This window comes from Stegostoma tigrinum, chromosome 1, assembly GCF_030684315.1.
Source record: "Stegostoma tigrinum isolate sSteTig4 chromosome 1, sSteTig4.hap1, whole genome shotgun sequence".
Taxonomy (NCBI): Eukaryota; Metazoa; Chordata; class Chondrichthyes; order Orectolobiformes; family Stegostomatidae; genus Stegostoma; species Stegostoma tigrinum.
Window position 1 is genome coordinate 76,108,552 of NC_081354.1, and position 27,331 is coordinate 76,135,882.

At 40.7% G+C, this 27,331-nt stretch overlaps 1 protein-coding gene across 2 annotated transcripts; it reads left to right on the forward strand.

Annotated features, from left to right (window-relative positions):
- Window positions 1-27,232, forward strand: LOC125461785 (N-acylethanolamine-hydrolyzing acid amidase-like). Of its 2 annotated transcripts, XM_048551028.2 has the most exons (11): window positions 1-309; window positions 7,506-7,667; window positions 9,441-9,567; window positions 15,363-15,453; window positions 17,025-17,101; window positions 19,025-19,197; window positions 20,570-20,632; window positions 20,747-20,813; window positions 23,470-23,498; window positions 26,631-26,721; window positions 26,804-27,232. In XM_048551028.2, exons 1-10 carry the CDS (start codon window positions 137-139, stop codon window positions 26,698-26,700), a joined length of 1,032 nt encoding a protein of 343 aa, XP_048406985.1. In that variant the 5' UTR covers window positions 1-136; the 3' UTR covers window positions 26,701-26,721; window positions 26,804-27,232. The 2 variants fall into 2 exon arrangements, 1 of the variants encoding a protein (XP_048406985.1); XR_007249560.2 differs by lacking the exon at window positions 20,747-20,813.
- Window positions 27,233-27,331: the final 99 nt, after the last annotated feature.

The following is a 27,331-nucleotide window of genomic DNA, read 5'->3' on the forward strand; positions in this document are numbered from 1 at the left end:
AAGTTTTGAAGTTTCTGGGGCGTTGTACAGCGGGGAGGCGTTGCACTTCCTGTCACACAAGAGGCTCCCAGTTCAAAATGAAATTTCGCTGTTGATGAGCGGGAGTTAATGCGATTTGTACCCTATTGCTGCTAAAATGTTGCTGTATTTGCACTTGCTGTTGTTCTGTTTAATCCCCGTTGACCGGGGGGATTTCTCTCCTCCGCGTTTCAATGTGAGTTTGGAGGTGCCGCCCGAGCAGCGCTGGGGGCCGGTGCTGAAACATTACGATGCGGCTCAGCTTCGAAAGATCGTACAGCGAGTAATCGAGTGAGTGAACGGCATCGTCAGTTTCAGTGCCCGGGACCCTTTTTTACTGTTTATGCAGTTACACCTTCGTTTACATTACTGCTGACGGAGAGTTCGTTCGTTTAATGCGGCGATGTTGTTTTATTGGTTTTCAAGAAGTTTGTTGCTCCCTTATTTTCTTCGTTTCTTCTTTACCGGTCGCGAGATTTCAGTGTTTTGTTACTGTTTCGGGTCGGGCGATCCTTGCTCAGACCCGAAATTCCGATTTCTCTCCACAGATACTGCCACTGCCTGTGTGGAGTTTGCACGTCCTCCCTGTGTCTGCGTTGCTTTCCTGCGGGTGCTCCAGCATCGTAGATTTCACGGAACCCCTGCAGTGTGGAATCAGGCCATTCAACCCCTCGAGAACACACCTACGCTCCGAGGAGCATCCCACCCAGGCCCATCCCAGTATTTCCCATCCTAGGCACCAAGGGCAATTTAGCATGGCCAGTCCACCTAATCTGCCCCTCTTTGGACAGTGGGAAGAAAACAAAGCATCCAGAGGGAACCTGCGCCGGCACGGAGGAAATGTGCAAACTCCCCGGCAGGCAGTCGTGAGGCAGCAGTACTAACCACTGAGCCACTGTGCCGCTCCCCTCCTCCCAAAGTCCAAAATTATGCACATCAGGTGTATTGGACATGCTAAATTGACCCACAGGCGTGTGCAATCAGGGAAATGCAGGGATGGAATAGAATGGATCTAGGTGCGATGTTCTTAGGAGGGTCTTGATGGGCTGAATGGCGTCCATCTCCACTGTAGGAATTAGAATCAGAATCAGAACCCCTACAGTGTGGGAACAAGCCCTTCGGCCCAACAAGTCCACACTGGCCAATGGAGATCCCACCCAGACCCATCCCCCTATAACCCACACAACCCTGAACACTACAGGCAATTTAGCATGGCCAATCCACCTCGTCTGCACATTTTTGGACTGTGGGAGGGAAACCCACGCAGACATGGGGAGAATGTGCAAACTCCACACAGGCAGTGTGGAGGCTGGAATTGAACCTGGGTCCCTGGTGGCGTGAGGCTGTAGTGCTAACCACCAAGCCACCGGGCTGCCCTATATTGTGTGATTCGAACTCAGAGGCTGGGTTAGCTGACTCTGTGAAGTATATGCACTATTCCGTACAAGTGCAAGCATGCACGTTAACAGATGCAACTATGAGCGGGGAGGGGAATAGTGAAGGACGTGGGGGGGGGGGGGGCGCGCGGGGGGGAGAGGAGATCGGGTAGTGGGGGAATAGGTTTGGGATAGCAGAGGGGGAATCAAGCCAGGGTGGGGAAGATATCTCCCTAACCAATCTCTTATCCATCCTGTGCACCTCCTCCCCATCTCCAACCCTATCTCTCTCCATAGCCCAATTCAATTCCCGTTTCAGTGTTGCAAAAGTCAGTTCCGTGCACATGCACATTACAGACTTCCTGCATGACACAATAATGTAGATGACCTAGAACCCAGTGCATGTGCTATTACCCCACAGATCCTATATCAGCAAATACTATCCACCCCAAATCACAAGGGAGTTTAGGTGGTAACAGGGAGTAGAAAAGCTGGGAGGGAAATGGGAAAATAAGAGAAATCAAGCACTTTGATGGTAGAATGATGTCCTAAAAGACAAAGCTAAGAATTCTCTATCTGAATGTATGTGGCATTCACAACACGATAGACCATGTAAAGGCCCAAATAATGGTAAATGGCTATGACCTAATTGCCGTTACAAAAATATGGCTGCCAAGTTCCTGGGACTGAAGACTGAACTTGCAAGGATTTTCAACATCTAGGGAGAAGAAGGAAATGAAGCTGGAGTTGCACTGATAATGATTGATGGGATCAGTACATTAGTGAGGAAGTGTCTCATTTTGCAGAACAATGTGTGGAAACTATTTGGTGGAGCTAAGAAACCGCAAGTGACAAAGGGCATTGAAATTCCTTACAGACCACTAAGTTGTTGTAGTAGTGTGGCCCATTGTATTAGTCAGGAGATGAGAGGAGGATGTAGCACGTGCGCCACAGCAGTGATGGGTGACTTCAAGCTGCACAGTGACTGACTGGCTAAACTAACAACACTAAAGCTGTGGAGGATGAGTTTCTGGAATGTCACAGGAATGATTTTCTAGAGTAGTATGTTGAAGGGCCACCTAGAGGACAAGTAATTTTGGATCTCGTATTATGTGATGAAAAATGCATCGTTAATAGGGATGGGTGACAATGCTATGATAGAATTTTACATTATGTTTGAAAGGGAGACCATTCAATCTGAAGCAGGGTTGTTAAATTTAACAAAGGGAAATTATTAAAGAATGAGTCATACATTTGCTACATTGTGAAAGACATTAAAAAAGGATAACCACATAGGCAATGGACAGTCTTTAAAGAATAATTATATGGCTTAGAGCAACTATAGGTGTCTTCAAATCACAAAAACTCAAAAAAGGTGAGGTAGTTGCGACTGATAAAGGAGGTTAAGCATTGTATAAGATTAAAAGAAAACATTTACGAAGTGGCTGGAAACGACAATAAATCGGAGTATTGAAAAGTTTTAGAATACAAAAAAGGAGGACCAAGAAACAGTTAAGGAAAGGAATGCAATGTGAACAAAATTTAGCAAAAAGACATCAAAAATTGACTGTAAAATGTTTTACATGTACATAAAAAAGAAGTGTTTGAGTAATATGAATGTGGGTCCATTAAAAGCAGAGTCAGGAGAATTTATTATGGGGACCAGAGAAATGCCAGTGATTATGTTTGGTTTCGATGAGGATGATGAGAACATAAGAGCTAGAAGCAGTAGTAGAAAACCAGTTCCTTGAGCCTGCCACGCCATTTAATACAATAAAGGGGATCTTGTCACAGCCTCAGTTCCGCTTTCCTCCCTACTTCCCATAATCCTTTAATCCACTACAAATTAAAAGTCACTGTCTTCTCTTTAATTTCTATTTATTTATTTTTATGGGATTTAGGCATTGCTGGCTGGCCAGCACTTATTGCCTGACCCTACTTGCCCTTGACAAGTTGGTGGTGAGCTGCCTTCTTGAACCGCTACAGTCCGCTTGCTGTAGGTTGACTCACAATCCCCTTAAGGAGAGAATTCCAGGATTTTGACCCAGCGACAGTGAAGGAATGGTGATATGTTTCCAAGTCAGGATGATAAGTGGCTGTGAGTGGCTTGGAGATGGTGCTCTTCCCATGTGCCTGCTGCCCTTGACCACCCAGGTGGAAGTGGTTGTGGGTTTGGAAGATGCTGTCTAAGGATCTTTGGCGAATTTCTGCAGTCCATCTTGTGCATTGGTGGTGGAGAGAGTGGATGTTTGTGGATACGGTGCCAGTCAAGCAGACTACCTTTTTTCCTGGATGGTGGCAAGCTTCTTGAGTGTTGTTGGAGTTGCACCCATCCAGGCAAATGGGGAGTATGTCTTCACACTTCTGGCTTGTGCGTTGTGGTTGTTGGTGGACAGGCTCTGGGGAATCCGGAGGTGGTTTACTCATTGCAGTAATCCTAGCTTCTGATCTGCAGCTGTAGCCACAGTGTTTACATGACAAGTCCATTTGAGTTGCTGGTCAATGGTAACCCCCAGGATGTTGATCGTGGGATTTGAACACGGGCTGCTTCAGTATCTGAGGAGTTGCAAATGATGATTAAAAATTGTGCAATCAGCAACAAACATCCCCAGTATACATCGTATGCTGGAGGGAAGGTCATTGATGAAGCAGCTGAAGATGGTTGGGTCTGGACACTACCCTGAGTAAGACCTATCCAGGAATAGTGGTGGCATAGTCTGGGACATTGTCCGTAAGGTATGATTCCATCAGTATGACTACATCAGGCTGTTGATTGACTAGAAATTATCCAGTGTCCCAGCGTCTAACACACTCTGCAGTAGTGAATTCCACAGATTCATGACCTTTTGAGAGAAGTTATTCCTTCCCATCTTTGTGTTAAATCTGTGACCCCTTAGCCTAAAACTGTGAGCTATAATCATTCTAGATTACTGCACCTAGGGAACCATCCACTCAATGTCCACTTTATCAATACCCTTTACATCTAATATACCTCAATTAGCTCTCCTCTCATTCTTCTAAAGTCGAGCAAGCATAGGCCTAACCTGCTGAATGCTGCCTCATATGACAGGCCTTTTATCTCTGGAATTAATCTAATAAACATACTCCAAATAGCCCCAAATACAATAACATCCTCACCTAGATGTAAAAATGTTCCCGGAATGAGAGATTCAGGTACTGAAGGAGAATGAGAAGTTGAAGGAAATTAATATTTGTAAGGTTGTAATGAAGAAGCAATGATCTGGAAGTTAATAAGTTAGTGTGACCTGGTAGTCTACACTACAAAATTTTGAAGAAGGTCTCTACAGCAATAGTTAATGCGTTAGTAATTATCTTGAATAATTCCTGCAGATTGAAAGCTTGCAAATGTCACCCCGCTATTTAAGAATGGAGCAATGGTTAAAAAAGGAACTACAGATCCAATCAGCCTTATATCAATAGTAAAAACACTAGAACCAATCAGAAAAGGGGTAGTAACGGACAATCGGATAAAAATTGGGCATTGTCAGTATGTAGAAAATTGTGATAAATTTGTAGGAGTTTTTTGAGGATATTATAAACAAAATTTATAAAGGGATTTCTGGTGTATTGAATTTTCAGAAGGCTTTTGGCAAGATCTCCCACAGGAGGTTGATTAGAAAATTTAAAACACATTATATGCAAAGCTATGTTTGGACATGGATTAAGGGTTGGGTAACAGATCGAAGACAGAGAGTAGGAATAAATGGGTCGTTCTTGCATTGCCTGACTATGACTAGTGGTGTAATGCAAGGATCAGTACTTGGGCCCCAGTTGTTCACAATATACCTCAATGATGTGTATGTGGTGACCAAATACAATAGTTCCAGATTTGCAGATGAAATAAAGTGAAGCAGGAATGTATGTTGTGGGGAAGATGCATGACATTTTCATAAGGATTTGGACAAGTTTAGTCATTGGGCAAGAATGTGCAGATAGAATATAATGTGCAAAATGTGAGGTTATCCACCTTAAAAAGCTGAATAGGTGCGCAGAATATTTTTTAAATAGTGAGAGATGGGAAAGTCTAGATGTTCAGTGACTTCATTTGAGACCTTGTCCATGTGTTACTGAAAGTTAACATACAAGTGCAGCGAGCTATTAGGAAAGCTAGTGGAATGTTAGCCTTTATCCATGATCATAATGAATGGTGGTGCTGGCTTGAAGGGCCGAATGGCCTACTCCAGCACCTATTGTCTATTGTCTATTTATCGCAGCAGGACATGGATACCGAAGTGAAATCTTGCCTCAATTCTACAGGAGCTGAGTCAGACCTCACCCTCGAGCATTGTGTGCAGTTTCAGTCTCCTAATGTCAGGAAGGATATCATTGCTGTTGAGGATGTAAAACAAAGTTTCACCCAGATTTGTTCCCAGAACGGTGGGACTGCCCAATGAAGAGAAATTGGGAAAAGTCAACCTGTAATCTCTGGCATTTCAAAGTATGAGAGAGGATCCCATTGAAACCAACAAAATACTTCCAGGTATAAACAGGGCAGATGCAGGGGTAAGATGTTTCCCTTGTTTGGAGAAGCTAGAGTCACGGATAAAGTTTAAGAATAAGGGGCAGCCATTTATGTCTAAGATGAGAGATAATGGGAACTGCAGATGCTGGAGATGCCAAGATAATAAAATGTGAGGCTGGATGAACACAGCAGGCCAAGCAGCATCTCAGGAGCACAAAAGCTGACGTTTCGGGCCTAGACCCTTCATCAGAGCTCTGATGAAGGGTCTAGGCCCGAAACGTCAGCTTTTGTGCTCCTGAGATGCTGCTTGGCCTGCTGTGTTCATCCAGCCTCACATTTTATTATCTATGTCTAAGATGAGTTTTGTTTTAATCAGAAGTTTGTAACGTTTGGATTTCTCTACCAGAGACAGCAATGAAATTTTACTTTCCTGAAGCCACTAGTCAGAGCCATGTCTACTAGAATACATGGTCCAGGGTATATGACATTATCCCTCCTCTCCCAGGGAAAGAATCACCCCAAGTCCTCCTCTCTTGGGGCAGCTCATATTATCCCCATTCTCCCAACTTGAGTGACACTGTGTTCCAGTCCCTCACAACAAATTGTACTCTGTCCTCCTGTTCCTCAGGCCAGTCACACGGTGTGGCTAACCCACAACCAGGAGTCTCTAGCTTTTCCTTTCATTCCAATAACAAAAGTGTCCATGTCTGCAGGTTTAACTTTGCTGGTTTCTAATTGCTGCCAAAGGTGACAACAAAAGCGACAATCACGCTGATTTACCCTATCCTAAGGAATGACTCTGCACCTAGATTTGCACTTGTTCCATGTGAAATGTTGTTCAGTACTAACACACCAACATGGTCATTATATAATAATGTGATTCCAAATTCCCATCCTGGTCACCATTATTTAGGAAGAATTGGAAAGTCCTTGAAAGTCTGCAAAGGGATAATTCAAATGGTACCAAGGTTGAAGAATTTTAGTGACAACATTAGATTGTAGAAGAGACATACTGGAGTCGAAACATTAATTTTGTTTCCCTCTCCTCAGATGCTGTCGGATCTGCTGAGTTTCTCTAGCACTTTCACTTTTTGTTCTAGTATTCACAGTATTTTGCACTTATTTAAGTATTTAGTTCTCTGCCATTTCACTTCCAGAAATGTCCATCTTGAAGAAGTTTTGTTCTTCTCTTTGATTGGATTCCCTGTTTAATCTTTTGGCTTGTTCACCAGCACAGCTTTTGATCTCAATCCCAGTGTTTGCCAAAGAACAGCCATACTGGACTTGAAATGTTAACTCTTGTTTCTCTCTCTGCAGGCACTGTCAGACCTGCTGAGTTTCTCTTCCACTATCTGTTTTTATTTTGGAATTTTGGCATCAGCAGTATTTTGCATATATTTGTTGGAGAAGCTGGGATTTTTCTTCTCGGAGATTTTACAGAGGTACACAAAATTATGACACGTTCAGATGCAGTAAACTGAAAAAAGCTTTTGGTGTAACGGGGCACAGGATTTTTTTTTAGCTTTTGGGACAGAGATAAAGGAAGGAAGATAAATAAATTTTTATTTCAACTGTTTGGGTAAAATTGGTGACAAATGCCTTGAAATAGTTAAATCTTCTCGTTGCAGCGCTGCTCCAAAGTGGCTGAGTTTCATCATTGAACGGTTTGAAAACCAGCTCGGCCAGATATTACCACAACCCTATGAAGCAGAAATACAAGGAATGGCTAAAGCCCTCAATTTAAGCCTTGGAGAAGGACTTCTTATTAATCTTGCTTATGAACTTTCTAGGTAGGTGTTCTTTAACATGAGAATCCATGTGTTTAAGAGCCAAATAATTTAACGCTGTTCGATTTCACACCTAATTACTTTAGCTTGCCTTACAAGGATATCAAAGTCAGATACTCTTAACCATGCAGGAATTGGAGCTATATTTACTCTGGAAGAGATTATTTTGGAGCATTCATACTAATTTTCACTGTCTTTGTCTTCCCAGTCAGGAATTTATTAGTTGTTAGAGTCACCTAATGCTAATGGCATAAGAGTAAATGGCTGACATTCTAAGAATGAAGAAATCAGTTTGATATGAACAAGCTGTTATGACTAGTTCACAGAAAATGGTTCCCAGTTGTTATGACTCCAGATGGGATACCCCCAAAATGGTCTTGCTCCTAAGAGGAGGGATGAACTACTCCCCTTTTGTGATCAACTACTCTCTTGCTTGATCATATGGTTAATTTAAAAAAGATCGCTTTCCTTGTCAGTACCTTTTCTCAGCCTCAATATATTGATGTTTTAAAAACAGCCAAATTAAGCAGGCTGGCTTGAGTTAAGGAAAGATTGTTGCTGTGGCCAACACAGACTGTCCAATACAGGCTGGTCTGGGGACTGGATGTGCAGGTTAGGTGGATTTATCATGGTAAATGTGGAGTTATGGAGATAGGGTTTGTGGGGGCAGGGGGTTGGGTGTTGGGTTCGGTGGGATGCTCTTCAGAGGGTTGATGCAGATGCAATGGGCTGAATGGCCTCTTTCTGCACTGTAGGGATACTATGAGCTGATATATTGCCTAGTTGCCCTCGAGAAGGTGGTGATGAGCTACTTTCTTGAACTGCGGATTCCATTTGGTATAGGTAGACCCACAAAGGTGTTAGGGAGGTGGTTCCAGACTTCTGACAAAGAAACACTGTAGGAGTGAGAATATATTTCCAAGTCAGGATGGTGGGTGGCTTGGAGGGAACTTGCAGGTGGTGTTGTTCCCATGTATCTTCGAGTTTATTAGCCACTAAAATAAGAGAAAAGATAATAAAATATGACACACATGCATGCAGTTTAGAAATCAGAGCTGAGTTCAGGAAGTAAATCTGGAAAAAAAAAGTTGGTCTTTAACTTATCTGTGACGAAACATGGCTCTTAACGTGGATAATTCCAGTAGTGCTGACTTTCTCTGTGAAGTAGTTGCTTGGAGATTCTTGGCTCTGCACTTAACTGAAAGGAGTTTCCATCAAGTATGATTCTGCTGACAACATATTTTCAGCAGCAGTGAGAGACTTTATTTCCTTTAACTGCACAGGCAGAGATGTTGAGTGGAAGTTCTGTGATTGTCTCTGCACGGAGAACATTAGCTCAATGGAATATGGAATACGAGCTAGCACACTAGCATGTTGCACACAGCAGTCAGAGACTTTGTATCACCCTGTTTGTGAGAAGATACTTACAACCTACCAGAATAAAATACACTCTGCACATGGCTCCATTCCTCTGACTGAAGTGTGTCTTGGATTACTTTCTTGCTCGGCCCCACCATAACTGATAGCTAGAAACCACACTCTGACTCAACAGTTCTATGCCTGTAGCTTCCTCTCCTCCTTTAGCACATGTTGTAGAACTCACCTTTTGACCATCCATAATATTATCATCCTTGTTTATTTATTCAGCATTTTGCAAATCAAGTCTCTGTAATGGGGTTTGGCTACACCAACAACTCTAAATGAAGGTCTGTTGTGATGGCACGAATGAAATGTTTGGTCTCTGAACTGATGGGTAACTCATGTCATTGTTCTTAGCTTTTGCACCAGTATAGTTGTCCAAGACACAGAAGGAAACATTTACCATGGTAGAAATCTGGATTTTGCATTCAGTGATGCTTTAAGATCTCTCACAGTTGACCTACAATTTATCAAGAATGGTCAGGTAAGTACTGCAGTATTATTACAACATATAGATGCTTAAGAAGATAAAGTGCTTTAAAAATACAGCTGAATATCTCAGCTTGCTATGCTAGATCTCACATATACTTTACAGATATGTTTTGGGAATTTCCCTGTACATCAATGGAAAAGATAATTTTGTATGCAGAAGTCAGGCTTAAAACAAATTACAGCTTTTTCTTAAACTTGAGGTCAAGAAGGCTGCAAAGAAGATTTTCATGTTTATGAAGATCAGTGCGGATATCAGCTTAGAAGAAAGACAGGTGATCCCATTGAAACATGAGAGCACCTGAAAAACTTGGGGATGCAGTTTAAAAATAAGAAGCCTGATGGAGATGTGAAGAAGTTTTCCTGCAGAGGGCCATTCGTCTGTGGAATTCTCCTCTACAAAGAGCAGTGGAAGCTGGACTGCTGAGTTTATTCAAGGCTAAGTGAGATAGATCTTTGACAGATAAAGGAGTCAAGGTTTCTTGAGGGGAGGACGATAAAGTGGAGTGGGACTGCTGTCAGATCAATCATGATTTAACAAATGGAGGAGCAGTCTCAAACTGGGTATTCCTGCACATAAGGCCTTCTGTTGAACCCAAGGCAGTTTTGTGTCTAAAACCAGCTTGGAAATAAATTAAAAACAACAACAAAAGGTGCTGAAAAATCTCAACAGGTCTGGTAACATCTGTGAAGAGGTCCGATTTGATGTTTCAGGTCCACAGTTCTTTAGGTTTTTATTTAGTTTGTGACTCGATTACTCCACTTGGGATCTAACAAAGATGAGGAAAATTTGTTCGTTCACATAAAACAGTAAAAACCTAACATCTGAAATCAAGGTGCACAGCTATTCCAGATTTCTTTTAAGCTGAAATTTTGAACATATTAAAAATGACTAATTGTGCTTGACTTTATTTCAGGTGCTTTGTTAAGTTAGAAAGTTGAATTTCAAGTGCAAACGGAAAGAACTGTGGATGCTGTAAATCAGGGAAAAAAACAGAAGTTGCTACAAAAGCTCAGCAGGTCTGGCAGCATCTGTGGAGGAAAAAAATCAGAGTTAACGTTTAGGGTCTGATGACCTTTCCGTTCTGAGGAAGGGTCACTAGATCTGAAACGTTAACTCTGATTTTTCTCCACAGATGCTGCCAGACCTGTTGAACTTTTTCAGCCTCTCCTATTGAATTTCAAGTGGGCTTGCATAGGTGTAGTTTTGAAAGCCATTCAAATTGTTAACATCTATTTATGAATCTAATCTCCATTAGCTTGCTATGTGTTTTGCAAGCTGAAATAGCTATGATCATCCCACATTTATTTTACTGGATTGTTGTGGTTATCACTAGAATGTTATGTAAGTATATAATGAATACATAATACTGAAAAACTGTTGAAATAACATGAAAATACTCAAATTGTCATTAATTTTCTTAAATAGCAAACTAATATTTTGATTATTTTATATTAGCAGGAATAGAATTAAATACACGCAATGCACTTTTCCAGGGTAGTGCAAAAGTTAATTTTATTAATTATTTTTCTTTAATTTAGTGATTGAGAAATTTGCTGAAAACAAGTATTTCTCTTGTTGCTAATGGGCTGTTTAGTTTGTTTTTGTTCAACTTTTTAAAATGTTATTTGTCGGGTGTGGCTATTGATGGATGGCCAGTATTTATTGCCCATCCATAGGTGCCCTTGAACTCAATGACTTTCAACTGCCCTCTGAAATAGCCAATCATATTGCTGTGAGTCTGGAGTCACATAGCTGTAGAGTTGTACAACACGGAAACAGGCCCTTTGGCCCAACCTATCCATGCCAATCATATATCCTAATTTAATCTAGTCCCATTTGCCAGCATTTGGCCCATATCCCTTTAAACCTTCATGTAGAGCTTGTATGTAGAGTCATACAGTATGGGAACTGACATTATGGTCCAAATTGTCTGCACTGACAGGATATCCCAGCAAGAACTAGTCTCATTTGCCAGCATTTGGTCCGTATCCCTCTTAAAACCTTTTCTATTCATGTACCCAATCCAGACGCCTTTTAAATATTGTAATTGTACCCACCTCCAACCACTTTGTGTGACAGCTCGTTGCATACATACAACACCCTCTATGTGAAAAATTTGCCCCTTGTGTCCTTCCTAAATAGAACATAGAACATAGAAAAGTACAGCACAGTACAGGCCCTTTGGCCCACGATATTGTGCCGTGGAATAATCCTAATCCAAAAATAAAATAACCTAACCTACATTCCCCTCAATTCACTGCTGTCCATGTGCATGTCCAGCAGTCGCCTAAATGTCAGTAATAACTCCGCTTCCACGACTACCACTGGTAAACTATTCCATGCGCTCACAGCTTTCTGGTTGAAGAACCTCCCTCTGACGTCTCCTTTATACCTTCCTCCTAACACCTCAAAACTATGATCCCTCGTGGCAGTCAATCCTGCCCTAAGGAAAAGTCTCTGGCTATCGACTCTATCCATGCCTTTCATTACCTTGTACACCTCGATCAGGTCACCTCTCTTCCTCCTTCTCTCCAGAGAGAAAAGTCCCAGCTCAGTCAACCTCTCCTCGTAAGACAAGCCCTCCAGTCCAGGCAGCATCCTGGTATACCTCCTTTACACCTTCTCCAAAGCCTCCACATCTTTCCTATAACAGGGCGACCAGAACTGGACACAATATTCCAAGTGTGGTCTCACCAGGGTTTTGTAGAGCTGCAGCATAACCTCGCGGCTCTTAAACTCGATCCCCCTGTTAATGAAAGCCAAAACACCATATGCTTTCTTAACAACCTTATCCACCTGGGTGGCAACTTTGAGGGAGCTATGCACTTGAACACCAAGATCCTGCTGTTCCTCCACACTGCCGAGAATCCTGCCTTTAATCCTATATGCAGCATTTAAGTTCGACCTTCCAAAACGCATCACTTGGCATTTATCCAGGTTGAACTCCATCTGCCATTTCTCAGCCCAGCTCTGCATTCTGTCAATGTCTCGCTGAAGCCTGCAATAGCCCTCAATACTATCAACGGCACCTCCAACCTTTGTGACATCAGCAAACATACTAACCCACCCCTCAACCTCCTCATCCAAGTCATTTATAAAAACTACAAAGAGCAGAGACCTAAGAACAGAGCCCTGTGGGACACCACTCAGCACTGACCTCCAGACAGAATACTTACCATCTACAACCACTCTCTGCCTCCTGTCAGCCAACCAATTCTGAATCCAGACAGCCAAATCACCCTGTATCCCATACCTCCTGACTTTATGAATGAGCCTGCCGTGGGGAACCTTATCAAATGCCTTGCTGAAGTCCATGTACACCACATCCACTGCTCGACCCTCGTCAACCTGTCTCATGACCTCCTCAAAGAACTCAATAAGATTTGTAAGGCATGACCTGCCCCTCATAAAGCCATGCTGACTCCCTTTAATCACGCTATGCTTTTCCAAATAGTCATAAATCCTATCCCTCAGAATTCTTTCCAAAACCGTGCTGACCACAGACGTACGACTGACTGGTCTGGAATTTCCAAGGATTTCCCTATTCCCTTTCTTGCCTCCCTCCAATCTTCCGGTACGACTCCCATGGAGAGTGAGGAAGCAAAGATCTTCACCAGCGGCATAGCAACCTCCTTTCTCGCTTCCCGGAGCAACCTGGGATAAATCTGGTCTAGCCCTGGGAACTTATCAATCTTAATGTTCACTAAAATTTCCAGCACGTCAGCTTCCTCAATCTCGATCTGTTCAAGCCTGTTTTCCTGCTCCTCAAAGTTCTCATTCACAACAAGGTCCCTTTCCTTAGTGAAAACTGAAGCAAAAAACTCATTTAGGGCTTCCCCTATCTGCTCAGACTCCACACACAAGTTCCCTATGCTATCCCTGATCGGCCCTACCTTCCCCTTGATCATTCTCTTATTCCTCACGAATGAGTAAAGTGCCTTCGGGTTCTCCCTAATCCTTCCTGCCAAGCCTTTTCCGTGCCCCCTCCTGGCCCTCCTCAGTCCACTTTTGAGCTCCTTCGAAGCAAACCTGTAATCCTCTAAAGCTGTGCTAGACCCTTGCTTCCTCCACCTTACATACGCTGCCTTTTTCTTTTTGACAAGAAGCACCTCTGTACCCGTCATCCAAGGCTCCTTAATCTTACCCCTTCTTACCTGTCTCAGAGGAACAAATTTATACATCACTCGCAACAACTGCTCCTTAAACAGCCTTCACATGTCTGCTGTGCCCTTTCTGTGGAACACTTGCTCCCAATCTGTACTTCCCATCTCCTGTCTGATAGCATCATAGTTTCCTTTACCCCAGTTAAATATCTTCCCCTGGTAACTGCTCCTTTCCCTTTCTATGGCTATGGTAAATGTGAGGCTGTTGTGGCCACTGTCGCCAAAGTGTTCTCCCACCACCACATCTGACACCTGTCCTGGCTCATTGCCGAGCACCAAATCCAAAATGGTCTCACCCCTCGTCGGCCTGTCCACATACTGAGTAAGGAAACCCTCCTGAACACACCTGAAAAAAACGGCTCCATCCAAACCATCTGCACTAAGGAGGTTCCAATCAATATTGGGAAAGTTGAAGTCACCCATAACAACACCCCTGCTACGTTTGCACTTTTCAACAATCTGCCGGCCAATGAGTTCTTCGATCTCCCTACTGCTCTTTGGGGGTCTGTAGAAAACCCCCAGTGAGGTGACTGCTCCCTTGCTGTTCCTAACTTCCACCCAAACTGACTCAGTCGACAAACCTTCCTCGGCAACCTCAGCCCATACCACCTCAGTAGACGAGTCCTCATCAAAGGTTCTTTCAGCCGCCGTTATACTGTCCTTGACCAACAAAGCCACACCTCCCCCTCTTTTACCACCTTCCCTGACCTTAATGAAAGATCTAAACCCTGGAACCTGCAACATCCATTCCTGACCCTGCTCTATCCTGCAACATCCATTCCTGACCCTGCTCTATCTTTTCCCCTTTCACCTTAAACCCATGCCCTCTAGTTTGTGATTTCCCCACCCTAGGAAAACAAGTTTAGCTATTCACTCTATCCATGCCCCTCATAATTTTATAAACCTCTAGAAAGTTAGCCCTCAGACTCTGATACTGTGTGTAAAAAGCCCCAGCCTATTCAGCCTCTCCCTGTAACTCAAACCCTCCAAACCTGGCAACATCCTTGTAAATCTGTGCTGCACCCTCCAAAATTTAACAATTTCCTATGCAGTATTCTATACATAGCCGCACCAATGTCCTGTACATCTGCAACATGACATCCCAACTCCTATACTCCGTGTTCTGCTCAATGAAGGTAAGCGGGTCAAACATCAATTTCATCAGACTGTCAACTTGCAACACCATTTTCAATGAACAATGAACCTCCACCCCTAGGTCTCTCTGTTCAGCGACACACCGCAGGGCCCTAATATTTACAGTATAAGGTCTGCCCTGGCTTGCCTTACCAAAATACAACACTTCACATTTATTTAAACTAAATTCTAATGGCCATTTATGTAGGCAAGACAAGGTGAAGGTGTCAGATTTCCTTCCTTGTAGGACATTAGTAAGGCATATGACAATTGGCAATGGTTTCATGATTCCTTCTTTTAATTTATTGTATTTAAATTCCACCATCTGGTGTGGACCAGGACATGTAACAGAGTTTCTTGAGTAATAGTCTAGCAGTAAAACCACTAGACCATTGCCTATCCTGTATACCACATAGTCTACAAGAAAATGCTGTTCCTTTCACTGTAATCCAAATTGTGTGTTTATTTTCATTAAATTATTTCTTTCAGATCGTCTACACAGGAACAACATTTGTTGGCTTTGTAGGTTTATGGACTGGACAAAGACCAAATAAATTTACCATCTCTGGAAATGCAAGAGGTATGTTGAACCTTGTGATGTTCTCTGAGCTAATGTACCTTTACTTCTCTTCAGAAGTATTACCATTATAAATATCTAAATTTTGATTTAGCTACTTGCCCTGGGTCTCAAATCCAAAATAAATATGTAAACATGTACATTTTGTAATGTTTGAAGTAATTTATGTCAACTCTGGAATAAATACGATCATGTTACTGTAGACTTGAAAACATGTCTGCGTATTTTCTACCACCTAGGCAGTCAATATGTGAGCCACAAAGCAATCATCTCTATTTCACTTCTTAGATTATGGCTTTTGCTTCTATTCAATATTTATTTCTTGCCGACACTTTTGGAAGCAAGTGAGGCAATATTTTGATCGATTTATATTGAAATTGTGTAAATTTCTGCATTCTACTAAGAGAAAACCCTCTCAATTCATTTATTAAAAGGTAGGGCTACACTTCAGTGGTTTAAATGACTTTACATTCCATTTCATTTGTGAAATGATCAAGATTGTTATGTTTTTAGTGAAAAAAGGACCAATTTTTCCAGATAAATCAATTAGTCTCTGTGTGCCACAGAACAGAAGTTCCATTTTCCAGTAAAAGCCTGTATCTTACAGGCTAATTTGCAGATCTGTGATTCATCTGTGTTGTAAGAAAATGTGCTAAAATGTATCGCTGTAAGAAAAGAAGTACAAATGTCACTAAAAAACTTTGCCAATGAGATGGAAGTTAATAAGTAGAACCTCTGTGCATTGCATATAATAGCTAAAAAATACATATTAATAACAATGCAGAAAACGCAGTGTTTATTCCTTGGTTCAAATCTCACTAATCTTGAAGGCATTGTAAAAGATGAACCGTGTGCATTTTAAGTCTCAAACATGTTGCATGCAAGGTCCTTCAAACCCAAAATTATTTATTGTGGATCAGAATATCAACCTCTGTGTTCTGACTGGAAAAATTTAGTTAAGGAAACAATTTAAAGTCTGTTGCATGTCTGCAACTAATTTGTTGATGCAGTGCTTCTGGCATACATACTTAGGATAGCATTGTTTTAACCACCTCACTCTCAGTGGCTCTCATCTCAGGCAAGACGGACTAAACCTGAGGCACCTTCTGTGAAAGTGTCCTCTGCAGTAATATCTCCACATGTTGGACAGGCCACTTCAGCTGCTGTGCCACCGGCTCACAGGGATGAAGGATTGCACTAGTTTTGCTTATCATCTAATCATTCCATTTTTAAAATATAATTACTTTTTTTTAACTAAAACGTACAATCTTACACTTATAACACTAAATTTGGAGTGGAAGGAAAGCAGTCCCAGAGTTGAATTCTCCATCAAATCACTACCCAAGTTTATACTTTTTTCACTATTAGATGCCTACTGTGCATGAAGTTTATTATAATACTTAACTGTTTACAGAAGCAAAGAAGAAATTACTTAATATCGGAGTGGGCTAATATAAATCTCTTGCAATTTGCTTGCACTTCAACGCATGTTAGTCTGTTTGTACTTTCTGGTTTAAGCAGCATTCCATCCATCATAGTGAATACAGAGCCATGAGTTTTATTTTGTTTTAAAGTCAACAGAGATTGGTGGAAAATTGCCGTTGCTGTTCTTTTCCAAAGAAGTCTTCCACCCAGCTGGTTGATTAGAGATGTAAGTAATTCCCTCTTTTTATTGCTTTTGTTTTATTTATTAGTCAATTTCCGCACAATATGGTTACATGAACATGTATTTTTTAAACCATTTCATGGGATATGGGTGTCATTGGCTAGGCCAACATTTATTGCCTGTCTGTAATTGTTAGATAGCAATTAAGAGTTAACCGCGGTACTGTTAGTGTGGAGTCACATGTGTGATGACAAAATTGGCAGATTTCCTTCCCTAAAGGGCATTAGTGAACCAGATGGGCTTTTCTCCAGTAATCAGCAAGTGTTTCATACTTACCATTGAACATGTCTGGAATTAAGAGTATAAAAATTCCACAATGTGGGATTCCAACCTAGGTCTCCAGAATATTACTGGGTCTCTGGATTAATAGTCTACAGATAATACCACTAGGCCATTACCTCCCTTACTTTGCTGCTAACATCCTGGTAAGCAGTTTAAGTGTCACTTAAAGGATAAATATCAGCCAGGTCAGCAAGTGAACTCTCCTACTCTTCGCACATAGTAAAATGAGACCTTTTTATATCCACGTGAAAGAACAGGTGGACTTGGATTTAATATGTCATCTGAAGTCGAGAGATTTCCTGACTCGGTAGTTCTGCCTTTGTTTAAAAGTGCCCCTTTACCCAGTGTTTCGGTGTGGGCAAGTTGGGGTGGGCTAGAGAGGGGCCCATCACCCCGTACTCAGGCCAGGGAGCGCTGAGTGCTGAAACCTGCTGTTTAAAAGCCCCAACTCAATCCCTGATACAGTTTAGACTCTCTAACCTTCACACTGCATCACCACATGCCACTAAACACACAACCACTATCAACTAGAAAGTAAGGGCAGCAAATACATAGAAACACCCCCACCTGTGAATTCCCTTCTTAGTCACTCATCATCCTGACTTGGAAATATATTGCCATTCCTTCATTGCCTCTGGAAAATCCTGGAATTCCCTCCCTAATAAAATGCTGGGTCTACTTGGACTGCAGCATTTCAAGAACCAACTCACCACCACTTTCTCTGGGACTATTAGGAAGGGCCAAAAATGCTTACATTCCCTGAATGAAGAAAAAAAACTAGAGTAAAGAATAAAATAAATAACTCTTCATGGTGCCTCCCTGCGCCAATGCTAAGTCAGTACCAGCTCATGCCCCCTCATCCACCCACAGATGGCTCCTGATACTGACAATGCCAACATGACTATCAAACAAGGTACGCTCTTTCAGAAACAATGAACGTTTTAGTAACAATGGCACATGTGAAAGTACTTAAAAACACCCATTCACAAACTTATAAAAGTGTCAATCAATCAATCAGGCCATCAGTATCTTAACTGGAGACAATGACAAAAGACACCACAGAAGAAAGTAACTAGTTTAATGTCCTATTGTTTTTGCTTGACTGATAACCACAGTTTACTCCAGCTGTTTAAACAAAGTTATCCATCCATGAGTCTTGTATCAGAGATAATGGGAACTGCAGATGCTGGAGAATCCAAGATAATAAAGTGTGAAGCTGGATGAGCACAGCAGGCCAAGCAGCATCTCAGGAGCTGTGCTCCTGAGATGCTGCTTGGCCAGCTGTGCTCATCCAGCTTCACACTTTATTATCTATCATCCATGAGTCTTCATGCTTGTCTGAGCGCTCAGGCACTTAAGTAAGGATCATCCTGTAGTAGAGAAATGTGGGCTTTGATAGTCTTATGAAGTAATATAAGCTATGTTTTGTGTGATTTCTTTTTATTGACTCAAAGTTTATTTACACCAAGTTGTCAAGTTCATAAAGCTTCAGTTATTAATAATGTTAAGGCCTGGCTGAGCAACAAATCAAGGGGCTGATAGAAAGTCTTAATTCGGTGGCAATAAAGGGAAATTGCACATCTTGGCTTCTCTTTATTATATCAGTGTTTTTTTTAATTTCTACAGACTTTGCTAGAAGCCGAGGACTTTCACACAGCTTTGAAGAAGTTAACCTATTCGCCAATCACTGCAAATGTATACTACATTTTGGGTGGAGTTCGACCAACTGAAGGTGTGATTATAACAAGAAGTCTAAATGGGCCTGTTGATATCTGGCCTTTGAATCCGATGAAAGAACAGTGAGTAGCAAATATGTAAATAATGCTTTCATTTAAAGTTGTTTAATTACTAGTGAAAAACAGTGCTAGCAAAATGAATTATTTTGATACTAAATTCTTATAAATAGATACTAGAGGAGGCCTATTTTGGTTTAATTGATCAACAAAGTGGCTTTATTGTCGTATCAAAATTTAAGTGGGTAAAAAATGTATTAACAGATTTCAATGAGGTAGTTAACATGGTAGATTTTGAAAACTGTTAATATGAATAATAACACCTTTTCAATTTTTTTTAATCATTCTGGACTCAACTTTGAGTCAACAATTTTAGACCATGAACTCTGTCATCTAGTTTTCATTATTTTGTTTTCAATCAGAGCTGACCTTTATTCTGCTATTAACACCAACTCTGGATCTATGCTTTGTCTTGTCTCTACAACTATTGCTGCTTGCATTGCCTCTTATTCTGTGACATTTTGATCTCTAATCTCTGTCGCCATCTAGCATTTACTTGACCTTCCCTTCTATTCCGATTGCTGCTTCCCATTTCTTTCAACCACATAAAGCTTCCACATTTCTATCCCTGTTCAATGCTAAGAGTCATAATCAGGCTCAAAACATTTCCTCTATATCATCTGATGTATTAATTTTAGAAAAATGCTTGAGTCTTGGGCACAATTACTAAGATTTTATTCAAGCATTTGTTGGAAACACATTTGGTAAAATGTCTAGAGGTCCCTCACCAAAACACAGTCAGCACAACCATTTGTAGTCATAATTGTTATATTTTGCTATTTTGTTTTACTTGTCATTGATTTTTCTTAGCCTTACATACATATCCTTATCAATAAACAAGACTATACTACAGATATCCCTTTTCATGTTCTCATTGAGCCATGATGTGTCCTTATTGCTGTAGTATTACATCCTCTCTGAAAGTTGCCTTATTACCTTAAGTATGCTATTCATCCTTGTGAAGGTTATTTGGTTTTCTTACTTACATTCTTAGCTAGGTTCCCATAGAATTGGCTCCACATCCCACCATTGCCTACAGTATTGGCAATATTTCCCTACATGCTTCAAGAAAGTACATATGGCTACATTTCTCTATTCTAATCTATTAGTGTGTTTTTAATTATCAAACTTAATTGTCTCACTCCAGACACTTCTAGACCTTCTAAGTTTTACCAACACTTTCAGATTCCCCGCATCTAGTGTTTTGCTTTTTTGTTATATGCCTCATAAATCTTACATTGAGTATTTGGCAGTATTAGTTCAATAATTCTATGAGCATGTTCTATTTCTTGGATGGTGTGCTGCTTTTGTTTTCATTCACCTTAATCTTGGGTGCATGTTATTGTGGTGAGTTCTGTGTTTTTTTTCATTTCCTTAGGTGGTACAGAGTGGAAACAAATTATGATCACTGGAATAATCCTCCACCATCTGATGACCGAAGGTGAACACTTTATGGCAATTAAATCTGCAATTACTTGCTTATAACAAAAACTGGAATTTATAATTCTGCTTTACATACTATTTTAGTTTTTTTATGTTATTTTCTGTTTTTAAGAACACCAGCTATGCAAGCTCTCAATGCTACAGGCCAAAATAACATCAATTTGCATGCATTGTTAAAGGTGAGCACCAATGGAAGCTAATTCTGCTGCTTCATTTATTTATTGGCAAAGTTAACATGTGGAATTATCAAAGATAATCATCAGTTAGAGGAGAAAGAATGAAAGCGGACAGGGATGATTCTAATGGTACAAATGATTCTCCTATCTGTATAATTTTCTTGGTAATTCTTTTACCTTCTCGTTCTCTATGAAAAATACCTGCACACTCACCAGCTGTCCCACATACTCACTGATGCTTTACTTAAGTGGTCGATATTCATGGCAAACTTTGGAACTGAGATTGATTTAATTTTTTAAACTAATTCTTGGCATATAGAGGTTGGTAGTTTCAAGAATATTAATGATGTGATGAAATCCTCTCATCATACTCTTTTTTTTGTGTCATGCAAAGCATCAATTCATAGCTGGTAACATTTATAGAACAGGTAGTAGTAAGAGTTGCTAAGTTGCAAGTTATATTTCTGCCTGACAAGAGAGCAGGGGCTTACCTCAAGCTTTTCATTAGGTTACTGAGGACAATTTGGGGGTCACTAACAGGAGTTGAAAAATTACTGAATTGCAGTGAATCTATGAGAAAGACTCGATGTTAAAAGTCTTGTGGGTTACTCTGTTTCTAGAAAGACACCTTAACAATGCACAGCCTGTGAAATGGACTCAGCTTGGAGCCAGAGCAGTTGGATGGCCTGGTGCTGTTAGAGCTCACGACGAAGTTCTTGTAGTTAGGAGGCAGCTAAGTGTTGTAGTCAGGACTCCGAAGATAAGACCATAAGACATAGGAGTGGAAGCAAGGCCATTCGGCCCATCAAGTCCACTCTGCCATTTAAATCATGGCTGATGGGCATTTCAACTCCACTTTCCTGCACTCTCCCTGTAGCCCTTGATTCCTTGTGAGATCAAGAATTTGTCGATCTCTGCCTTGAAGGCATCCAACGTCCCAGCCTCCACTGCATTCTGTGGCATTGAATTCCACAAGCCCACCACTCTCTGGCTGAAGAAATGTCATCTTGTTTCTGTTTTAAATTTACCCCCTCTAATTTTAAGGCTGTGCCCACGGGTTCTACTCTCCCCGCCTAATGGAAACAACTTCCTAGCGTCCACCCCTTCTAAGCCATACATTATCTTGTAAGTTTCTATTAGATCTCACCTCAACCTTCTAAACTCTAATGAATACAATCCTAGGACCCTTAGCCGTTCATCTTACATTAAACCTACCATTCCAGGGATCGTCAGTGTGAATCTCCGCTGGACATGCTCCAGGGCTAGTATGTCCTTCCTGAGGTGTGGGGCCCAAAATTGGAGACAGTATTCTAAATGGGGCCTGACTAGAGCTTTTCTGGAGATGTTCTGGAAAGTTCAGAAAGTGGAATAATCACTGGCTGTATATTGGGGTAAACTGAGAGGGGCTTGAAAGAAGCTGCAAACATCAATTATTCAGTGAGCTCGTGTTGGAAAGCTAAATTTGCCATTACTTCCAACCCAAACCCCAGTCTGCTTCAAATACTGTTCCAAGAAAAGTTCATTACAAGCTTCTGGAAAAGATATTTCATTTTCCTCCTAGATACCAGAAGAACTAGTCCAAGCATTGTCTTAAGTAATTTCAAGCTTTTGCTATATTTTTAAAAGCAGTTTTAATTTCACAGCCCAATTCCATCATTTCCTGAGTGCTGTACATATCTTTATTTCTTTGATGTCTGATACTTCAGTCTATTACTTGATGCAAATCATTTGCTGCATAATTTATTTATAGTTATTGTTGTTCATAATTCATATAACCTATACATCCCATTTATTGGATTGTTTTATGATATGTTACCACCTGTTCAAATTTTATTTTTAAAGTGTCAGTATTCAAAAGTGTTGCCCATGAGTACTAACTGACCTACTGTCTAGGGTCTAGGCCCGAAACGTTAGCTTTTCTGCTCCTCTGATGCTGCTTGGCCTGTTGTGTTCATCCAGCTCTACACATTCTTATCTCAGATTCTCCAGCATCTGCAGTTCCTTTTATCTCTAATACAATTTTAACCTCACTGCGAAGCCTCTTCTAGGGATGCCTAACCTGAAGAAGTTACCCTCCTCCCTGCATTCAGGGGATCTCTCTCCCACTGCAACTCTCACATAATCTGTTCGGCCTTGAAACTGCTCAGCCATGTCCTGAAGCAAACCAGATACCACAGCCACATCACCTTCCTCAGCACCTGCCTACTGAACCAGATCATCCCCAATGGACTGCAGTCCACATTCAAGCTTTCCCAATTTGACCCCAACCGTGACCACCTCTACATCCAGAACATTGAGACCCTTCAGAAGCGTTTCTCCCTGCGACTCCTGAAACACACACTTGCAGCAATGCGCCGGCATCTCCAGGCACTACAATCAAGCCTACCCCAGCTCAGAGCCTCCCTCTCCCAGACCTGCAAAGGACCTGTCCTGTTTTTTATTCTTCGTAGGATCGACAAAGCATTTCTGATGAAGGGTGTAGGCCCAAAACGTCAGCTTTTCTGCTGCTAAGATGCAGCTTGGCCTGCTGTGTTCATCCAGCTCCACACTTTGTTATCTCTTGCCTACTGTCTAGTTTTGTTTCAAATGTCTGGCATCCATGGCATTTTGTTTTTCTTGAATAATTGGGTATTCTAATAGTGTATTCTTTATGTTTCAGGTTCTTACTGTTAAACCAGTATTGAATAAGTAAGTATTGTTCATTTATATGCATGTTCAAACAAGGTTTAATTGGTGAAATTTTAAGGGAACACTTGCCAAGGTGCTGGATTGCATTTAGAATAGTATGACAAAAATACAAGTTATAAATTTGTGGTGTCCCTACCTCTGGACCAGAATGCCAGGGTTAAAATCCTACCTGCTTCAGAAGTGTGTCACATCATCTCTGAACCGGTTGATGTAGAAAATATACATCCTTCATTCGGCAAGGGGAGCAGGATTGCACGTGATATTCCAGGTGCAGTCTCACCACAAATTGAAACAGGAATTATTTGATCCTGTACTCAGGTCCTCTTCTGACAAAGGCCAACATCCTAGTTGCCTTCTGAATTGCTTACTGTACCTGTAGTGACATATGAATAAAGACACCCAAGACCCACTTATCAACATCTCACTATTTAGGACACAATCTGCACCTTTGTTCCTTCTACCAAAGTGGATACCCACAAGTGTTTTTGTATTATACTTCATCTTCCATATTCTTGTTCATTCACAGCCCTTTTAAATCAGCTTGAAGCCCTTCACAATTTATACTCCCACAATATTTGACATCATCTCTAAGCTTGGAAATATTACAATTGACTTTCACACCCCAAACCATTGATGTAGATTCTGAAGAACTGGATTTAGCACTGATCCTTAAGATACACCACTGGTCACAGCCTGCCAACCTGAGAATTACATGTTTTTACCTATTTTTGCCTGTTAACCAATCTTCAGTCCTTGCTAATATATCACCTTCAATCCTAATCTGCAGGATATTTCTCAGCGTGGTTTTCCATTAGACAAACAGAAACACCAAGTCACTTTATGTATGGCAGTGACACTTTTGGAAAACAACACGTGGTTTGTAATCCCTTGAGCCCAGGGCAAGTGACAGCTGTTGCTGGCTATTTTTGCTGCTGCAGCAAGCATCATCACCCCCAGCTATGTTCTGAATTGCAAGAAAGAGGTTTACGAAAGAGAACAGAAAGCAAAGAGCAAAACGAACATAGGGCAGTGCAATATACAAGAAAGGAGAGAGAAAAAGACGTAGCAGAGTGACCATATTCTCTATGATACCATAACATGTATTAATAATATAATCACAAATGCAATTGCAAATATTGCTTCCAAAAGTATTTTCTGTTAGTTTTACTATACATTCATAAACCCAGATTTGCATAGTTCTAGAAAATCCAATTTTGACTTGTCGCACTATAATAACACCCTCCCTCCATGAAGTTACAGGAGAGTGCAACAACAGTTTGGCCATTTTACAATGCCAGTGTCAACTATAAATGTGGACAGTTTTATATTTCCATTATTAATTTCTAAGAACAAAATGCAGAAATTTAAAGTGGGGACTGAATATTATTTGCAGTGTTGCTCCATTTGACCTCAGCTTCTAATCACATGTCATCTGAAGATGACACATGTAATGTCATGGAGATCAAATCAGACCCTGGAAGTAATTCAATCCAGTGCTTCCTGCCGAAGAAGAAAGCACTTATTTATTGCTGAAACTTTAAGAAGCTGGAGACTTTTAATTGTAGTTCTTTTTCACCTTTTGCTGCATAGGATTTATGTAAAAGGGCACATAGCTTTAAATTGCGGGATGATAGATATAGTACAGAAGTCAGAGGTAGGATCTTCACTCAGAGAGTAGTAAGGGTATGGAATGCCCTGCCTGTAACAGTAGTAGACTGCCCAACTTTAAGGGCATTTAAATGGCCATTGGATAAACATATGGATGATAATGAAATAGTGTAGGTTAGATGGGCTTCAGATTGGTTTCACAGGTTAGTGCAACATCGAGGGCCGGAGGCCTGTACTGCGCAGTAATGTTCCATATTCTAAAAGCAAATGAACTCCAGCAGGGTCAATAATGATCAGCAGGCAGAAGTCCTGCTCTCCTGTAATTCTATGTTGTAAAAGGCCTTGAGGAAATTTCAAACCATAAAATCTTTGGTTATATTTTATGTCTTGCTTTTGATTTTGAGCTGCAAGCACCAGCTAATAGTGCAAGGGATAGATTTTTTTCTGCTGTTAATACATAGTGCTAATGAGGGCTATAGCATTCTGGGGTGGTAAAACCTAATCCCTGTGGTATCTGTATTGAATACAATTAATTTAACAGTTAAAGTTCTTTTTAAATTCCCTTTAATAACATAATAAATATAACCTACATAAGTATAAATACTGTTTATTACATTCTGACTCTCATACACATGGACAAACATGCATACCCGGATACTCACAACACTTTCCCTTCTTAGTGAGAGAGAGAGAGCTCCATACAGCATACAAACAGTCCCTTCAGCCTGCCATGTCTGTGTTGACCAATAAACACCAAACTTCCAATTTAATCCCATTTATCTGCATTTGATCCAGAGCCTGCTGTGCCCTGGCAATTTTAGCATTCATCATATGCTTCTTAAATGCTGCGAGAGTACCTGCCTCCACCACCCTCTCAGTCAGTCAGTCCTATATTTCTACCGCCCTGGGTAAAAAGTTTCTTACTCATATCTCCTCTAAAAACACTTGCTTCTAATCTTAAACTTATGTCCTCTGGTCTTAAACATATCTACCATGGGGCCAAGATTCGCATGAACTGTTCTGCATCTGCCACTCATAATTTTGTATATCTCACTCAGATCCTGCCCTCTGCCTCCTCTGCTCGAGGGAAAGCAACCCCTCATAACTTATTCTTTTCATTGCAGGCAACTTCCTAGTGAATGTTCTCTGCACCTGTTCCAGTGCAATTAAGTCCTCCTGATAGTGATAGTCCTTCTGCCATTTGCATTATTTTTCCCCTTGCACGTTGGTATTTTATTGTAGAATTAATTTATATTGTCTTTTAGGCTGCAGGATATTTCCAACATGCACTTACCTCAAACAATTTCTCCAAAGCTGCTAACAATTACTTTTTCAATATTGTATTAACTTACTGTTGTACAATAACTGCTAACATCTTTGGTGCAATGGCCTTCACAAAAGTTAGAAAAATGATTCAACTGGATTATTAGTGCATCTGCGAATTGAATATTGTTGTAGTATTAAATGTGTGCAAAAAGTTTAAATCACTTGGTGATATTTTGTAAAATCATATTTAAATCTTAGCTTCACTATCTACACAACATTAATGTGTGCAGCTCAACCGTATTACTATAGGACGTTAGTTCGGACCTAAAGCAGAATACAGTGGAAGTTGGTAAGTAAGTTAAGAACCAATTATGTTGGCGATTCCTCACAAATGTGTTTGTGTATTTTAATCTTTATGTTTTCATTCATAGGCAAAGATTAACACTTGAAGCGTTTGCAGTGTTGAATTAGAAGATAAAGCAATCAAGGCATATTAGGTGTTTTTTTTGTCAGTTTTGTACGTTACGTGACACTTTTTTAAAAACCTTATACATACATGGTAACTGTGTTTTCTCTGCTTTCCACTGGACCTTTTCCGAAGCTTTTGGTTTGGAAAGTTTACAAATCAACTTGTAGATTTCAAACTAAATTCCTGGTATGATCCAGGAGATTTCTGATTTTGATTTTGATTTGATGTTGGCAAGTATCTTGATCAGTTTTTTTAAATACACAACTAATTTAGAAGAGATTTGAAATTGAATTCTAAAGCCATCAGATAGGAATTAATGCAGCATCAATAATCAGCTGAAAAATACAGAATTTTTATCAATGAAGTTTAATAAATCTGAATGTCTGGAGAATACTGTGTTTCTGTCTCATTCCTGCAGGATGTGCAAAATCATAGAAGTAACAACTTTCATGTCATATATCGATCAGTTGTTTGTAAAATGCTTGGACAT

Bases quoted from the DNA above. Each gene is read 5' to 3' on its own strand.
- LOC125461785 (XM_048551028.2), top strand. From the start codon at position 137: ATGTTGCTGTATTTGCACTTGCTGTTGTTCTGTTTAATCCCCGTTGAC. The intron at 17,102-19,024 runs GTAAGTAATTCC...TAATTTCTACAG, and splicing joins CCAGCTGGTTGATTAGAGAT to ACTTTGCTAGAAGCCGAGGA. The intron at 20,814-23,469 runs GTGAGCACCAAT...TTTATGTTTCAG, and splicing joins ATTTGCATGCATTGTTAAAG to GTTCTTACTGTTAAACCAGT.